Below are 19541 nucleotides of genomic sequence, written 5' to 3' on the forward strand. Positions count from 1 at the left end.
GAACACCCCGCCTGGCATGTTCTCTGACATTACTATAGATCCCGTGGTCGGTGGCTCTTTCCGTGTCAGACACAATATCTCACAATACGATCATTCCCTTTATTGTACGCAGTTCTCTTGCACCCATAACATCTTTAATAAAAATATATGAACAAAAAACATTTTTTAGCCTTTTTTGTATACATTTTGAATCCACTTCTCCGGTGTCACTCACCTTGTCACCTTTCCATGATATTCGCTCTGGTTCCAGTGTAAGTTTCTGATCCTCTGAAAGGGACTCATCAAAGTGGCCCACGGGCCTCCAATGGATGACATTGTTACCTCCTCCTTCTAGTATTACCAGACTGTTGATTTCCATTGGGCTGGGCAGTTCTCCTTTATCATTAAATCCCACGACGTTGTCACCCGGATCCCGGTACCGCACTTTCTTTATATACCGGGGCAGCTTAGAGATGACAGAAACGATTATAGGTGACATAGACTGTCAGTACGACATTTCAGCGTTTTTGTTTGTTTCAGATTGATTGTCTAGTCGTACCTCATGTAGGGGATGCCATCGGTATGAGGTGACCTGTGTGCTGAGGGCAGGAGCAGGGCCGTGGATAAGGGGGTACAACCAGTCCTCCTGTATGGGGCCGGCCAGAAGGGGGCCCAGGCAGCTAGTTGAATCAGATGTTGGTTGGAGGGTGATTGGTGCAGTGGGGGAGGGGAATTACTGGAACCAATCCCCTATATGGCTCTCTCTGCAGCAGCTGAAGGTATAATTTATTTAGCTCTACCTCCTACCGGCTTTCAGCTGCTGCAGAGAGAGCCATACAGGGGATCGGTTCCAGTAATCCCCCCCCCCGCCGCACCCATCATCCAGCCTCCTCCCCTGCAGTGCTGCTATCTTCCCTCCTCTCCTTCCCACCAGCAACTGCAAGTACACATTAGGATCCTTCAGGGTGGAGAGTGGGGGAAGGGTCCAGTAAACATGTGACATTTACTAGCCCCTTCCTTCACTGAATGAACACAATGAGTGATTGGTATTGATTGCTCACTGTGTTCATTCTTACCTAATGCATAGTAACCCACATGGAAAAAAAATATATTTGAAGTATATTTTAAAAATATTCTTCCCAAATATATTGCCATATATGTGAAAGGCTACAATTGTGTCCGCATTCAATATATTTCAAAGCTCCGAAGAAGGGAGTACGTCTCCCGAACCGCGTTAGCACCCCCTGCTGTCAGAATTACCGTTTTCTCTGACCCTCACATTGGCTCTTAGCTTGTTTTATGAATCTGGGTTTGTGGGTATACATTTTTGTCATTTTTAAATAAATTCCTTTTAATCATGTAATGCACGAGGAGAGTGCGCCCCTTCTTCCTTTCTTCCAATATTTCAAAATATATTTCAATACATATATATATATACTGCATGTTGAAATGCGTTGTGTTATACAGTGGGGCAAAAAAGTATTTAGTCACCACCAATTGTGCAAGTTCTCCCACTTACAGAGATGAGAGAGGCCTGTAATTGGCATCATAGGGAGACCTCAACTATGAGAGACAAAATGAGAAAACAAATCCAGACAATCTCATTGGCTGATCTGGAAAGAATTTATTTGCAAATTATGGTGGAAAATAAGTATTTGGTGAATATGAAAAGTTCATGTCAATCCTTTGTTATATATCCTTTGTTGGCAATGACAGAGGTCAGACGTTTCCTGGAAGTCTTCACAAGGTTGGCACACACTGTTGCTGGTATGTTGGCCCATCCTCCATGCAGATCTCCTCCTCCATGCAGATCTCCTCTAGAGCAGTGATGTTTTGGGGCTGTCGCTGGGCAACACGGACTTTCAACACCCTCCAAAGCTTTTCTATGGGGTTGAGATCTGGAGACTGGCTAGGCCACTCCAGGACCTTGAAATGCTTCTTACGAAGCCACTCCTTCGTTGCCCGGGCGGTATGTTTGGGATCATTGTCATGTTGGAAGACCCAGCCACGTTTCATCTTCAATGCCTTTGCTGATGGAAAGAGGTTTGCACTCAAAATCTCACGATACATGGCCCCATTCATTCTGTCCTGTACATGGATCAGTCGTCCTGGTCCCTTTGCGGAGAAACAGCCCCAAGACATGATGTTGCCACCCCCATGCTTCACAGTAGGTATGGTGTTCTTTGGATGCAACTCAGCATTCTCTCTCCTCCAAACACGACGAGTTGTGTTTCTACCAAACAGTTCTATTTTGGTTTCATCTGACCATATGACATTCTCCCAATCCTCTTCTGGATCATCCAAACAATCTCTAGCAAACTTCAGACGGGCCCCGGACATGTACTGGCTTAAGCAGGGGGACACGTCTGGCACTGCAGGATCTGAGTCCCTGGCGGCGTAGTGTGTTACTGATGGTAGCCTTTGTTACGTTGGTCCCAGCTCTCTGCAGGTCATTCACTAGGTCCCCCGTGTGGTCATGGGATTTTTGCTCACCGTTCTTGTGATCATTTTGACCCCACGGGGTGAGATCTTGCGTGGAGCCCCAGATCGAGGGAGATTATCAGTGGTCTTGTATGTCTTCCATTCTCTAATTATTGCTCCCACAGTTGATTTGTTCACACCAAGCTGCTTGCCTATTGCAGATTCAGTCTTCCCAGCCTGGTGCAGGTCTACAATTTTGTTTCTGGTGTCCTTCGACAGCTCTTTGGTCTTCACCATAGTGGAGTTTGGAGTGTGACTGTTTGAGGTTGTGGACAGGTGTCTTTTATTCTGATAACAAGTTCAAACAGGTGCCACTGATACAGGTAATGAGTGCAGGACAGAGGAGCCTCTTAAAGAAGAAGGCCCAGGTCTGTGAGAGCCAGAAATCTTGCTTGTTTGTAGGTGACCAAATACTTATTTTCCACCATAATTTGCAAATAAATTCTTTCCAAATCAGCCAATGGGATTGTCTGGATTTGTTTTCTCATTTTGTCTCCCATAGTTGAGGTCTCCCTATGATACCAATTACAGGCCTCTCTCATCTCTGTAAGTGGGAGAACTTGTACAATTGGTGGCGGACTAAATACTTTTTTGCCCCACTGTATATTGCAAAACATATAAAAAATATTTTTAAAATGTATATTTTTTTTAAATATATTCTTCACATTTTTTTTAACATATAAAAAAGTAATTTTATCATATATGTTTACACATATTTGTAAATGCATTCCAAAAATGTTGATTAAATATATTTTTAATGTATGGGAATGTATGTTTCTAAAAATTGTTCATATATTTTGTAATAAAAACGCATTTCAACATACAGTGTATATATATATATATATATATTTTTTTTTTATTTCTTGAAATATATTTTGAAATATATTGATTACAATCAACATATTTGTAGTATTTCAAATTTATGTCAATATATTTGGGAAGAATATTTTAAAAATATATTTCAAATACATTTTTCTTCCATGTGGGTTTACATATATAAACCTCAGGCTGCAGTTAACGAAATAAAAAAATGGTGCGCTCATTGACCAAGAATCTGGTACAATAAATGTTTTCACCGTGTAATAATTAAACATTCACATCAGTCCCTAACCCTCCAGCAGTGTACAATCTAAAGTCCCTAACTTTTATAGCTTGGCCTGAAGAATATCTAAGTCCTCGTTTGCACATAGTTCTTGTCTTTGGAGAATTCCACCTAATTCCCCTCAACCCTATCCAAGTTCTCCAAAAAAATAAAAAAACATAAAAACAACCTCCCTAGACTGGCCATTGAAGTGAATGTGCTGAGTGCCTGGCTGCAGGGAAAGGTTTGTGGAGGAACCTGGACAGTATTCCTACGGGTGTAGCGCTACCTTCTTTTTGTCATACTTCAGTTTTCTTATTACTAGTGGTCTTCGGACAATGGACAATGGTCTTCTATTCTTTTGGACAATGGACAAAGGTCTACTTTTTTTGGACAATGGTCTTCTACTTTTTTGGACAATGGTCTTCTACTTTTTTGGACAATGGTCTTTTACTTTTAATTGGACAATGGTCTTCTACTTTTTTGGACAATGGACAATGGACTTCTACTTTTTTTGGACAATGGTCTTCTACTTTTTTGGACAATGGACAATAGTCTTCTACTTTTTATGGACAGTGGACAATGGTCATCTACTTTTTTTGGACAATGGTCTTCTACTTTTTTTGGACAATGGTCTTCTACTTTTAATTGGACAATGGTCTTCTACTTTTAATTGGACAATGGTCTTCTACTTTTAATTGGACAATAGTCTTCTACGTTTTTGGACTATTTTAGCTTTTTTGTTGTTTATTTTTAAAGAGGAATACATGTCATGCAAGGCTCGAGCCAAAATATAGACTGCAGAAAAAACTCTAAAATGTGTCTTATTTACAGAAAACTTTAAATTCAATGAAAGTCTCTCCAATGGTCTTCTACTTTTTTGGACAATGGACAATGGTCTTCTACTTTTTTTGGACAATGGTCTTCTACTTTTTTAGACTATTTTAGCTTTTTTGTTGTTTATTTTTAAAGAGGAATACATGTTATGCAAGCCCCGAGCCAAAATATAGACTGCAGAAAAAACTCTAAAATGTGTCTTATTTACAGAAAACTTTAAATTCAATGAAAGTCTCTCCAATGGTCTTCTACTTTTTTGGACAATGGACAATGGTCTTCTACTTTTTTGGACAATGGACAATGGTCTTCTACTTTTTTGGACAATGGACAATGGTCTTCTACTTTTTTGGACAATGGACAATGGTCTTCTACTTTTTTGGACAACAGTCTTCTACTTTTTTGGACAATGGACAATGGTCTTCTACGTTTTTGGACAATGGACAATGGTCTTCTACTTTTTTGGACAATAGTCTTCTACTTTTTTGGACTAGCTTTTTTGTTGTTTATTTTTAAAGAGGAATACATGTCATGCAAGGCTCGCGCCAAAATATAGACTGCAGAAAAAACTCTAAAATGTGTCTTATTATCGGAAAACTTTAAATTCAATGAAAGTCTCTCTAATGGTCTTCTACTTTTTTGGACAATGGTCTTCTACTTTTTTTTGGACAATGGTCTTCTACTTTTTTTGGACAATGGTCTTCTAATTTTTTGGACAATGGACAATGGTCTTCTACTTTTTTGGACAATGGTCTTCTACTTTTTTGGACTGTGAACAATGGTCTTCTACTTTTTTTGGACAATGGTCTTCTACTTTTTTGGACAATGGTCTTCTACTTTTTTGGACAATAGTCTTCTACTTTTTTGGACTAGCTTTTTTGTTGTTTATTTTTAAAGAGGAATACATGTCATGCAAGGCTCGAGCCAAAATATAGACTGCAGAAAAAACTCTAAAAGGTGTCTTATTATCGGAAAACTTTAAATTCAATGAAAGTCTCTCTAATGGTCTTCTACTTTTTTGGACAATGGTCTTCTACTTTTTTGGACAATGGACAATGGTCTTCTACTTTTTTTGGACAATGGTCTTCTACTTCTTTGGACAATAGTCTTCTACTTTTTTGGACAATGGACAATGGTCTTTTACTTTTTTGGACAATGGACAATGGTCTTCTACTTTTTTGGACAATGGACAATGGTCTTCTACTTATTTTGGACAATGGTCTTCTACTTTTTATGGAAAATGGTCTTCTACTTTTTATGGAAAATGGTCTTCTACTTTTTTTGGACAATGGTCTTCTACTTTTTATGGAAAATGGTCTTCTACTTTTTTGGACAATGGTCTTCTACTTTTTTGGACAATGGACAATGGTCTTCTACTTTTTTGTATTCTCTCGCACTCACCTTGTACTTTATTGTGTGTAAATCTATTTTAGCTTTTTTGTTGTTTATTTTTAAAGAGGAATACATGTCATGCAAGGCTCGAGCCAAAATATAGACTGCAGAAAAAACTCTAAAAGGTGTCTTATTATCGGAAAACTTTAAATTCAATGAAAGTCTCTCCAGATCGCATTTCTTAAGAGGCCTCCTAGTCGTGCGTGGAATCAGAGAATTTTTAATGCGGTTTTTTGAAAAGCATCCATATTCAGATATGAGAATATCTTCCATCAATGGGTCATCTGGGCGGCTGGATGGCTTACAACTATCAAAATATTTCTGCAATCCTTTGATGTTGAAATGGAAGTACGTAAACACCAAGCTGCAGTTAAAGAAATTAAAAAATGGTGCGCTCATTGACCAAGAATCTGGTACAATGAATGTTTTCACCGTGTAATAATGGGCGTTCCTCAATAAAAACTTGTAATAAGGCATAGTGACTGAGCCACAAATAATAAGGACTTCTGTGGTTGAGGTCCGCAGCTCTAAAGGAATTTTAATACAATTCTCTTTAGTCATCAGAATCTTGAATTCGATACAAATTCCACGATTGGATAAATGTTTTCCGAGTTGTTGGATCTCCCTCTCTCCGTATTCATCATCAGATGTGAGGATCCCAACCCAGTTCCACCTCAACCTTTCCAGTAACTTCGCTATGGCCAAATATTTCAGCTCATCATCCGGAACTGTCCGGAAAAAGGTTGGATACGTTCTTCTATCACTCAGTAAAGTGTCTCTCGCTCCATAACTAATCTACAAAGAGAGAAAATTGTCTGTTTAGTAACGAGCAACCTCATCCTACAGACATTCTAAGCTTTCAAATGTTTTAGTTCTTTTAATTAGACGTAGCGCCCTCTAGTGCGCTAATAGGATAGTGCTACAGGCAAAATCATTGTGGATGACTCCTGTGTGAGTCTGTGATTAACGATGGCCATACATTATACAATTTTCTTGAGATTTTTGGTTTAGATTTACCAAAAACCATATAATATGAGGTCAAACCTAAACAACACTGTCAATTGTATCCAATCAGGCCGACTACATAGTTGAAAGTAAATCTAAAGGAAATTGGACAGAAAATTGTATAGTGTATGGCCAGCCTAAGGTTGGGTTATTTAAGGTCAACTGGATGACTCAACAGGTTGTGGCTCTACTCACATTGAAGAAAAATATATTTTAAATACTTTTTAAAAACATTCTTCCCAAATATATTGACATACATTTGAAATACTACAATTTTGGCCGTATTCACTATATTAAAAAAAAAATATATATATATATATATATATTTTTTTTATATATATTGAATATATATTTACTGTATGTTGAAATGTGTTTTTATATATTACAAAATATATGAAAAATATTTTTCAAAATATATATATTTTTTTAAATATAGTCTTCAAATTTTTATAAAAATATAAAAAAAGTAATTTTAACATATATTTGTAAATGCATCCCAAAGATGTAGATTAAATGTATTTTTAAAGACATACAGTATATTTGAAAATGTGTTTTTAAAAATATTTTCATATATTTAGAAATATATAAAAAATGCATTTCAACATACAGTAAATATAGATTCAATATATGAAAAAAAATAAATTATATATATATATATATATATATTTTTTTAATTTTATTTTTTTATATATATTACACATACACAATGATTTATGGCCAGGACCTGCTGATCAGCTTAACGAATGACAGTACAGAGCCCTGTGTCTCCCACATGGAAGAAAAATATAATTTAAAAATATTCTTCCCAAATATATTGACATATATTTGAAATACTACAATTCTGGCCGTATTAAATATATATCAAAATATATTTTTATATATACATATACTGTATGTTGAAAAGCATGTGTGGTGACAACCAGGTGAGGAGTACAAAGACAAGTGTGTCTTGCCTACAGTCAAGCATGGTGGTGGGAGTGTCGTGTTCTGGGGCTGCATGGTGGTGGGAGTGTCATGGTCTGGGGCTGCATGGTGGTGGGAGTGTCATGGTCTGGGGCTGCATGGTGGTGGGAGTGCCATGGTCTGGGGCTGCATGGTGGTGGGAGTGTCATGGTCTGGGGCTGCATGGTGGTGGGAGTGTCATGGTCTGGGGCTGCATTGTGGTGGGAGTGTCATGGTCTGGGGCTGCATGATGGTGGGAGTGTCATGGTCTGGGGCTGCATGATGGTGGGAGTGTCATGTTCTGGGGCTGCATGGTGGTGAGAGTGTCATGGTCTAGGGCTGCATGGTGGTGGGAGTGTCATGGTCTGGGGCTGCATAGTGGTGAGAGTGTCATGGTCTAGGGCTGCATGGTGGTGGGAGTGTCATGGTCTGGGGCTGCATAGTGGTGGGAGTTGTATGGTCTGGGGCTGCATGGTGGTGAGAGTGTCATGGTCTAGGGCTGCATGGTGGTGGGAGTGTCATGGTCTGGGGCTGCATAGTGGTGGGAGTTGTATGGTCTGGGGCTGCATGGTGGTGGAAGTGTCATGGTCTAGGGCTGCATGGTGGTGGGAGTGTCATGGTCTGGGGCTGCATGGTGGTGGGAGTGTCACGGTCTGGGGCTGCATGGTGGTGGGAGTGTCATGGTCTGGGGCTGCATAGTGGTGGGAGTGTCATGGTCTGGGGCTGCATGGTGGTGGGAGTGTCACAGTCTGGGGCTGCATGGTGGTGGGAGTGTCATGGTCTGGGGCTGCATGATGGTGGGAGTGCCATGGTCTGGGGCTGCATGAGTGCTGCCGGCACTGGGGAGCTACAGTTTATATGTCAATATATTTGGGAAGAATATTTTATTGAGGGAACCATGAATGCCAACATGTACTGTGACATACTGAAGCAGAGCGTGATCCCCTCCCTTCACAGACTGGGCCGCAGGGCAGTATTCCAACATAATGACCCCAAACACACCTCCAAGACCACCACTGCCTTGCTAAAGAAGCTGAGGGTGAAGATGATGGACTGGCCAAGCATGTCCCCAGACCTAAACCCTATTGAGCATCTATGGGGCATCCTCAAATGGAAGGTGGAGGAGCGCAAGGTCTCTAACATCCACCAGCTCCGTGATGACGTCATGGAGGAGTGGAAGACGGAAGGTGGAGGAGCGCAAGGTCTCTAACATCCACCAGCTCCGTGATGACGTCATGAAGGAGTGGAAAAGGACTCCAGTGGCAACCTGTGAAGCTCTGGTGACCTCCATGCCCAAGAGGGTTAAGGCAGTGCTGGAAAATAATGGCGGCCATACAAAATATTGACACTTTGGGCCCAATTTGGACCTTGTCACTTAGGGGTGGAGTCACTTTTGTTGCCGGCGGTTTAGACATTAATGGCGGTGTGTTGAGTTATTTTTAGGGGACAGCAAATTTCCATGTTATACAAGCTGTACACTGACTACGTCACATTGTAGCAAAGTGTCATTTCTTCAGTGTTGTCACATGAAAAGATGGAATCAAAGATTTACACAAATGTGAGGGGGGGGGGCTCACTTCTGGGAGATACTGTATATATATATACATACATGTCAATATATTTGGGAAGAATATGAAAAAAATATGTTTAAAATATATTTTTCTTCCATGTGGGAGACACATCACTTAGTAAAAGCAGCACATATTACACATTGGTAGGCACACATTTAACCCTTTGATTGCCAATAGATGCTAACTCATTCCCAGCCAGTGTCATTAGTACAGTGACACTGTATCGGTGTGATTGGTGGTCAGTGTTAATTAGTCAGTTCCCACTCAGCGTCATTTAGTGTCAGATTGCCCATCGTACTATCACAGTCCCATTATAAGTTGCTGATCACCACCATTACTAGTATAAAATAAATAAATTAAAAAAGTTTGTAGACGCTATAACTTTCACACAAACCAATCAATATACACTTATTGGAATTTTTTTTTACATGTAGAAGAATACATTTTGGCCTAAATTTATGGAAAACATTTGAGTTTTTAAATGTTTTATTGGATTTGTTTTATAGCTAAAAGTAAAAAAATATTGCTTTTTTTTTTTCTTTTATATAATGAAAAATAAAAAAAACAGTGGTGAGCAAATACCACCAAAAGGAAGCGCTATTTGTGTGAAAAAAAAATTATATAAATTTCACAAAGACATGTAGAAGAATACATTGTAGCCTAAATTTATGAAGAAATGTGATTTTTTTAAAAAAAAGTTTTATTGCATATGTTGTATAGCCAAAAGTAAAAATGATTGTCTTTTTTTTTTCTTTGCTTTATATAATAAAAAATAAAAAAACAGTGATGATCAAATACCACCAAAAAAAATGAAACAAAATTATATCAATTTCACAAAGACATGTAGAAGAATACATTTCGGCCTAAATTTATGAAGAAATTTGATTTTTTTATTGGATATTTTTTATATGTGGATATAAAGGTACTGGGGGCATCTCATGGGTCCCCATACTGACCCCGGGCCCTTGGGCAGTGCCTGAGTTTCTAAATGGTCAGTGCGCCCCTGAAACCCACACAAACACAAAACCTCCGGATCACAATCTTACACCCACAGTTGATCCAGAGGAAGGCAAAGAAAACCCAGCAAAGCACGACCCAATTTGCTCCTGCAGGGGAAAAATTCCTTCCTGATCCCCCGAGAGGCAATCGGATATTCCCGGGATCAACTTTCCCTATAAATGTTATATCCAGTTATATTCTGTGTATCCAAGAAAGAATCCAGGACTTTCCTACAGCAATCCACTGAGCTGGCCACAACCAACTCTGGAGGGAGTCTATTCCACATTCTCACAGCTCTTACTGTGAAGAAACCTTTCCGTGTTTAGAGATGGAATCGCTTTTCCTCCAGACATAGTCTCATGGCGCGCTCCCAGCACAAAGTTCCGGGTGTCACTGAGAGCCCCAAGTCCCGTACTAATGATCGGGATTCGGAACTCACAATTCCAAGTCACCTGATGGCTGTGGTAGCCTTTGATTGACTATCACAGTGATTGGTCGGGCAGCACAATGGCTGAATGGTTAGCACTTCCACCTGGCAGTACTCGGGTTGTTGGTTTGAATCCCTACCACAGCACCCCCTGCCTGGAGGTTCTCCCTGTGCCTGCGTGGGTTTCCTCCAGGTACTCTGTTTTTCTCTCACACTCCAAAGACATGCTGGTAGGTTAATTGGCTCCTGTATAAATTGGCCCTAGTATGTATTATGTGAGTTAGGGACCTTAGATTGTACACCCCTTGAGGGTTAGGGACCTTAGGTTATACGCCCCTTGAGGGTGAGGGACCCTAGATTGTACACCCCTTGAGGGTTAGGGACCTTAGATTGTACACCCCTTGAGGGTTAGGGACCTTAGATTGTACGCCCCTTGAGGGTTAGGGACCTTAGATTGTATGCCCCTTGAGGGTTAGGGACCTTAGATTGTACACCCCTTGAGGGTTAGGGACCTTAGATTGTACGCCCCTTGAGGGTTAGGAACCTCAGATTGTACGCCCCTTGAGGGTTAGGAACCTTCGATTGTATGCCCCTGGAGGGTTAGGGACCTTAGATTGTACACCCCTTGAGGGTTAGGGACCTTAGATTGTACGCCCCTTGAGGGTTAGGAACCTTCGATTGTATGCCCCTGGAGGGTTAGGGACCTTAGATTGTATGCCCCTGGAGGGTTAGGGACCTTAGATTATATGCCCCTTGGGTTAGGGACCTTAGACTGTACGCCCCTTGAGGGTTGGGGACCTTAGATTGTACGCCCCTTGAGGGTGAGGTAACTTAGATTGTACGCCCCTTGAGGGTGAGGGACCTTAGATTGTACGCCCCTTGAGGGTGAGGGACCTTAGATTGTATGCCCCTTGAAGGTGAGGGACCTTAGATTGTACGCCCCTTGAGGGTTAGGGACCTTAGATTGTACGCCCCTTGAGGGTTAGGGACCTTAGATTGTACGCCCCTTGAGGGTGAGGGACCTTAGATGGTACGCCCTTTGAGGGTGAGGGACCTTAGATTGTACGCCCCTTGAGGGTGAGGGACCTTAGATTGTACGCCCCTTGAGGGTTAGGGACCTCAGATTGTACGCCCCTTGAGGGTTAGGGACCTTAGATTGTACCCCCCTTGAGGGTTAGGGACCTCAGATTGTACGCCCCTTGAGGGTTAGGGACCTTAGATTGTACGCCCCTTGAGGGTGAGGGACCTTAGATTGTACGCCCCTTGAGGGTTAGGGACCTTAGATTGTACGCCCCTTGAGGGTGAGGGACCTTAGATTGTACGCCCCTTGAGGGTTAGGGACCTTAGATTGTACGCCCCTTGAGGGTGAGGGACCTTAGATTGTACGCCCCTTGAGGGTGAGGGACCTTAGATTGTATGCCCCTTGAAGGTGAGGAACCTTAGATTGTACGCCCCTTGAGGGTTAGGGACCTTAGATTGTACGCCCCTTGAGGGTTAGGGACCTTAGATTGTACGCCCCTTGAGGGTTAGGGACTGATGTGAATGTACAATATATATGTAAAGCTCTGCGTAAATTGATGGCGCTATATAAGTACCTGAAATAAATAAAAAAACAGCCAGCTTCTTTAGCAATGACCTTTTTTGTGACTTACCTTCCTTGTGGAGGGTGTCATTGGCAATCTTCTATCCTCCCAAAGACTGTAACCTACTGAACCAGACTAACCCCCGGGTCACATTAAAAAGGTTGTGAGAACCACAATCGGGCTCAGGGTAGGATTTCTGCTGCTGTTCCTAATTTTGAGATATGGATTGCGTGCCGGAAAATAATTACACGGACAACTGTCCAGTACAACCACCTTCACATCATCTCATCTCTGTTTATTGCAGGGCGGTGCTTAACCTTTTATACATAGACAACAATAGAGTACACGTCACTATTACGTATATACAGTCACATTCTGAAAGGCACATTTTGCTTGGTTGAAATTTAGGAGAAATGTAGAAACTTGATGCTTGCTTCTCATCCCGTTATCTCTTCACCCCCCCCCCCCCCCCACATTCCCAAAGTAAAAGGTCCTCTCAGTGCGAAGGGAGGGGTTGAGAGCATCGCTCTGAGCAAAACAAGTTAAGGAGGACTGCAAAGCCCAGCAGACAAAATATATATATACGCACAACACATATATTTAGAAATATAAAAAAGTATAAAAGTAAATATGTATAAAATGTATATTTTAAACAGAAAACAGAATAGGCATTTTACCAAATCCATCACAACATCTCTGCGTTCCTGAGGGCCGCATGTTGCTCGGGCACGAGATCCCGTTCATTTGAATGGACTCCCATGCCCGTGACACGCAGGGAAGAAGTCCCGGCACTTCTTTGTAAAACGCAGCCGAGGCTCCCAGTACAGTTGCGTTTCCCAGTGCGGGTGGCGTGTCACTAGAACTAATGGCACCCGCCCGAGTGTCCACCCTTTTCTGTGCGGGTGGTGCGGCTGCACGGCTTTTCATGGGGATCCACAGCGGCACCACCCACACACGTGTGACCCGAGGGGGAGAGACCATTACAGGTTCAGGAAACCTTTACAGGTGTTTTGAGTCAATTAGCTGATTAGAGTGTGACACCAGGAGGGAGATTTACTAAAACTGGTTCACTCAGAATCTGGGCAGCTCTGCATGGGAGCCAATCGGCTTCTAACCTCAGCCTGGTCTATTAACCACTTCCCGACCAACTGTTGTATATAAACGGCCTGACGGTGGCAGTGCAGGGGCGGGTGGATGTTTATAAATGGAAAAAAGAAAAAACTGATCACCTGCCCAGGTCTATAACTGGCTTTTTAACCATTTCAATACCGTGCAATTTTCCCCCTTCCTGTCCAGGCCATTTTTCAGGTTTCGGCGCTCTCACACTTTGAATGACAATTGCGCGGTCATACAACACTGTACCCAAACTAAAATGTTATCATTTTCTTCACACAACTAGAGCTTTCTTTTGGTGGTATTTAATCACCGCTGGGGTTTTTATTTTTTGCTAAATTAACAAAAAAAGACCAAAAATTTTGAAAAAAAAACACATTTTTCTTTGTTTCTGTTATAAAAGTTTACAAATAAATAATTGTTCTTCATAAATTTAGGCCGAGATGTATTCTGCTCCATGTCTTTGGTGAAAATAACCCAAATTAGGAAGTATTATTTATCTGTAGGAAAGTTATAGAGTTCACAAACTATGGTATAGATCTGAATATTGATCAATCCTGAAGTACTGACAGCCAATCTAATTTCTTGAGGTCCAAGAATGTCAGGACGGTACAGATATCCCCCAAATGTCAGGACAGTACAGATATCCCCCAAATGTCAGGACAGTACAGATATCCCCCAAATGTCAGGACAGGACAGATATCCCCCAAATGTCAGGACAGTACAGATATCCCCCAAATGTCAGGACGGTACAGATATCCCCCAAATGTCAGGACGGTACAGATATCCCCCAAATGTCAGGACAGTACAGATATCCCCCAAATGTCAGGACAGTACAGATATCCCCCAAATGTCAGGACAGTACAGATATCCCCCAAATGTCAGGACGGTACAGATATCCCCCAAATGTCAGGACAGTACAGATATCCCCCAAATGTCAGGATGGTACAGATATCCCCAAAATGTCAGGACGGTACAGATATCCCCCAAATGTCAGGATGGTACAGATATCCCCAAAATGTCAGGACGGTACAGATATCCCCCAAATGACCCCTTTTTGCAGAGTAGACAGTCCGACGTACTTCATAAGAGGAATGGCAAGTTTTTTGAAGTTGTATTTTTGTGTCATAATTTTTCGGAAAATTAAAAAATTAAAAAAATTATTTTCACTATTTTTTTTTTTACATACTGTCACCAGTGCAGTACAGCGTCATCATATAACTGGCATGGCGGTTAACAGGGACACTGACTGGTGACAGTATGAAAAAAAAAATATATATATATATTTTTTTTTTTTTTTATTATATTTAATTTTTTATTAAATTTTTTTTTTTTTTTTTTTAAGATTTTTTTTTCATATTTTACTATGACCAAAGTAGTACAATGTTACCATAGTAACACTGTACTACTTTGGGGAAGTGATCAGTATTTTTTTTTTTTTTACACAATTTGCTTATAGCAAAGAATTACTTTGCTATAAGCAAGCATTTACCTGAATGACATCGATTCATTCAGCTTTTTTTTTTTTTTTTTTTTTGTGCTTAGCTGTGATTTGGTCACAGCTAATCACATGACATGTGCATGTGACCTGCTGTGACCATTCACAGCTAGGCACTAGTATACAATGGATGGCATCATGAATGAAGCCATCCATTGTATACAACTGTCATGTGACCTGCTGTGATTGGTCACAGCAGGTCACATGGTACCAGCAACGGGAGCCGGTACTCGGATCTGTCATCGGCCGTGTCCGAGGTGCACGGCCGGTGACAGATCCCGCTGCTGCGCCGCTCTGCATTACCGCAAACTGCGCATGTGCGGGAGCACGCCAAATGGTGTGCACCCGGAATGAAGAGGCACATCTGAAGCCGCCAAACAGCCATTGGCCGGGCGGCTAATGGTTAAACAGTGAACATGGGGGGCTGTCACTATGTGAAAAATTTCCAAAAAAGTAGAACTATCCAGTTCAACTTGCCAGCCTACCCCAATCTAATAGCAGCTATTATTGGCAAGGAACAAGGATATGTACATCTTATCAACAGAGGGGGATAAGTAAAGCCAGTTCAAACTGTCAGCCAGTTAGCCAACTATCAAAAACCAAATTAACCTGTCTAGAAACACCCTCCCCGCACCCTGCTTGTGCACGCTCCCCGGGAGCACCGTAATCTGGTGCCTGCTGAATCCTCCGGACACAGTAAAACATCAATCGTCGGACGGGACCGCTGTACGAGGTCCCGATCATGTGACCACTGATTGGCTAATCAGTGATCACATGCAAAGTAGTAAGCAAGATGTCACTTCTGCCAGCATTGCTTACTACATGTGAAATCTGTGAATGATCACAGAGGTCATATGGTACAGGGCTATTCACAGCTCAGTCAGTAGTTCTCAATGGCTGAAGGAATGCAGACAAAGAGAAAGAGAAATGATTGCTTTTACATCCTATATAAAAGCAATCAGTGTAAAAGAAAAAAAATACTTCATCACCCCCCCAAAAGTGTGTCCGGAGGATTCAGCAGGCACCGGATTACGGTGCTCCCGGGGAGCGTGCACAAGCAGGGTGCGGGGAGGCCGTTTATAAACAGCCACCCGCCCCCTGCCACCGTCTGGGTGACAGTATGTAAAAAAAAATAAAATGGGGGGCGCATGCGCGACCAGGGATGATGTCGGACGCGGATTGCTGAACTCCGCTCATCCCCGGCCAGTAGTGACTCACCCGCTCCGCTCCACGGCATATTCTCTGCTACGGGTGAGTCACACAGTACAAGCACCCGGCCCAGCATAAGGGAGAGGCTTCCATGGGGAAGATAGGGCGCTGGAAGCCCCCCTCCCCGCAGCCGCAGGATCCGCGGCCCTCGCCGCTCCGACGATTTTTGACTAGGCCGCAATCCCCGGCCTCAAGTAGTGTCAGGAGTCCGAGGAACGATCCCGGACCCCCAGTGGCCGCGGAGGGTACTGCACCCTGCACTCTCACAGAGCAGCTGACAGCCTCTGCTCTGATCCATCCACAAATGGAGGCTCCCGGACCCCCGGTGGCCGCGGAGGGTACTGCACCCTGCATTATAACAGAGCAGCTGACAGCCTCTGCTCTGATCCATCCCCAAAGGGAGGATTCTGATTCCCAAGCCACAGCAGGAGGGGTTATGGACCACCCTACACCAGGGTATCTTCCTCCCCCTAGCCAAAACCCTCAGCAGGCTATATTGTCCTCTACGCTTACAATTTCTGCGTTGGACGATAAGTTGCAAATCTTTTTACGTAATATCACCGCCTCCATAACCGCTGAAGTTGGTAAATTGGCTATAGATCTCAGAGGGGAAATAGCCCAGATTGGAGACCGCACGGATAAACTGGAAAACAAGTTTGATGATTTGGTGCAATACGTTCATGTCTTGGAGGAAGATAACGCATATCTGAAACACTCCATGTCCCAAATGCAGCTCCAACAAGAAGACCTGGAAAACAGGGAACGGCGCCAAAATATCCGTATTCGCGGTATGGCCGAATCTATTGCTGATGCACAACTACACCGCCACCTACTGTCCTTCTTCATCGCAACTGCTCCCATGATCCCAGAGGCAGACTGGCGAATGGACAGGGCTCATCGCTCTCTGGGCCCTAAACCTGTTGAGGGCTCCAGGCCACGCGACGTTATAGTCCGTTTCCACTACTTTCAAAGCAAAGAAGCCTTACTATCATCGGTTCGCCACAAATCCTCCTTGGAATTTAAAGGTGACAGACTCCAACTCTTCTGCGATCTTTCTCCGATTACTCTTGCCAGACGGCGTGCTCTGAAGCCGATCACCACACACCTTCAGCAACATCGTGTCCTGTATCGTTGGGGGTTTCCCTTCAAGCTGGTCGTTTCTAGGGACAATACTCAAGTTGTTCTCCGGGATCTTCATGAAGCAGACTCTTTCCTAAAACAGTTGGGACTTCCACCTTTATCGGATGATGTGTCCTCTTTGCCGCCTACCCCATCCCGTCCTTCCGCCACCCCCAACAAGATCTGGACACCAGTCCGCGGAGGTCGGAAGAGACTCTCACGCACCCCGCAACGTCCGCGTTCTTCTCGATCAAGTGATCCACCTGCCTGATGATTCTCAGGGGTGACCTTCTGTAGCTAATCTGGTGCTGTTCTCTCTCTCCTGTTTCATACATGGTTTTTATACCATGTATGAAATTTTTGTCATTTTGGCCGGCCAAACCCTTGTTGGGTGCATTTTTTGCTTCTGTTTCTCCTGGCCGGGTTTGACGACCTCCCGGTTGTGTCGGATGTCGTGCTACCCCCGATCTTGTCTAGCCATTGGCCTAGACGACTTGGACTTAGTTGACGTTCCCAAGTTTATATCCTTGCGGATACCTGTTTTTCACTGTATATTCTTTTCTTTTGTGTTATTTGCTTGTTTTATGTTTTTTGTTTTCTATTCTACTACATCAATGGTATTTCACTCATTTGTCATGGTAATACATGTAGTTCAGTTGTTGTTATTTCATAATGGCTTTGAGGTTTCTGTCGTATAATGTTAAGGGCCTCAACTCCATTCAAAAACGGTGGATGGCTTTGAAGGAATTTCGATCCTCAGGAGCAGACATTATTTTTGTCCAAGAGACCCATTTCAAATCATCTGGCTCCTTTCGTTTTGCCTCAAGATTTTTTTCCCAAGCCTATTCGGCCTTTGATCCTTCCGGGAAGGCCGGGTGGCAATTTTGATTAGGTCACACTGCTCCCTTCGGGTTGTTTCCTCCAAGGTTGACCAACAGGGTCGCTTTATTATTTTGGAATGTATGCTTGGTGACACCCCCCTTGTTCTGTTGAATTTATACGCCCCAAATACGGGTCAATTGCAGTTCCTTTCCCAAACACTCGCTGACCTAGATTCCATTTCCACTTCGCAGGTGATTGTTGGGGGTGATTTTAATTTGATTTTTTCTCCTCATAAAGACAGGAAGGTTCTTTTTGAGTCCACCCCCTCGAGGCGGCAATGCTCCTCTTCAAAATCTTTTCGTAGACTGATAAGGGAGCATCGTCTCTTCGACGCCTGGCGGATTAAACACCCCCTTCATAAACAATTCACTTTCTACTCCACCCCTCACCGTAGTTACTCTCGTCTAGATCATTTTTTCATCTCTGCCCCACTGCTTTCACTTCTGGTTTCTTCTGAAATCAACCCCATCACTTGGTCTGACCATGCCTCTTTGACTTTAAACCTTTTTTTTCCTCCTGTCATACCCAAACCATGTCATTGGCGCCTTAATGAGACCTTTCTTTCCACAGACCATTTTAGAGATGAACTGTCGCAGGGACTTGATACCTACTTTACACACAATGTTGGCTCCGTTGCCTCTTCCTCAACTCTGTGGGAGGCCCATAAGGCGGTCTTTCGAGGACTCTGTATTTCTATGGGTTCTCGTTTAAAAAAGTCCTCGGCGAGTGCTAGGGCCTCTCTTATACATCAGCTATCTTTTGCGGAACGACGGTTACTGGCCAAGCCGTCCATTTCTGGGCTCCAGAGGGTAACATCTCTACGGGACCGAATTAAAGTTCTCGACTCCAGTAAGACTGCACAATCCCTCCTCTGGGTTAAGCAGAAATTTTATGAATTTTCCAACAAACCCCATCGTATGTTAGTCAATCGACTCAAAGCTCAGTCCCCTTCTACGATGCCTGACCTTTTAATACAGCCAAATGGAAGCCCTACCTATGACCCTCGGGATATGGCAACCCTTTTTGGCTCATTCTATGGGAAACTGTATAACTGTTTGACCCCAGACCTTCACCCGCCCCTCACACAGTCATCGTTTGATAATTTTTTTGACCCTTTGTCAGTTCCGAGAATATCACCTTCAGACATTGCCACCCTTAATGCTGACATTACGCTAGAGGAATTACTGGACACAATTAAACATCTCCCTTCTCGTAAAGCCCCGGGACCGGATGGATTGCCCTACTCCTATTATAAATCTTTTATTGGTATTCTGGCACCTCATCTCCTCTCTTTTTATCGAGATCTTTTCAAGGGGGTCACACCCCAGACTGAATTCCCCCGTGCATATATCTCGGTTATCCCTAAACCCGATAAGGATCACTCTATTGTAGACAACTACCGCCCCATTGCCCTACTTAATTCTGA

The 19541-nt window shown here is 42.8% G+C and overlaps 2 protein-coding genes across 2 annotated transcripts in view; both read right to left on the minus strand.

Moving 5' to 3' along the window:
• Positions 1–214: 214 nt before the first annotated feature.
• LOC149429995 (vomeronasal type-2 receptor 1-like) overlaps positions 215–19541 on the minus strand; it is a gene marked incomplete at its 3' end in the record, with an annotated part of 33958 nt that continues 14631 nt past the window's right edge. Inside the window, exon 3 of the mRNA XM_089666272.1 lies at positions 215–445. Within this exon, the coding sequence (XP_089522398.1) occupies positions 215–445 (231 nt within the window). The remainder of the gene's footprint in view (positions 446–19541) is intronic.
• LOC149429996 (extracellular calcium-sensing receptor-like) lies at positions 5696–17568 on the minus strand. The gene is made up of 2 exons (XM_089666271.1): positions 17455–17568; positions 5696–6562 (listed from the first exon to the last, which is right to left on the minus strand). The coding sequence occupies exons 1-2, from the start codon at positions 17566–17568 to the stop codon at positions 5696–5698; spliced, it is 981 nt and encodes a 326-aa protein (XP_089522397.1).

The sequence above is a fragment of the Staurois parvus genome, unplaced genomic scaffold (genome assembly GCF_062004578.1).
Source record: "Staurois parvus isolate SC_StPar_1 unplaced genomic scaffold, SC_StPar_1.0 ptg002664l, whole genome shotgun sequence".
Lineage (NCBI taxonomy): Eukaryota > Metazoa > Chordata > Amphibia > Anura > Ranidae > Staurois > Staurois parvus.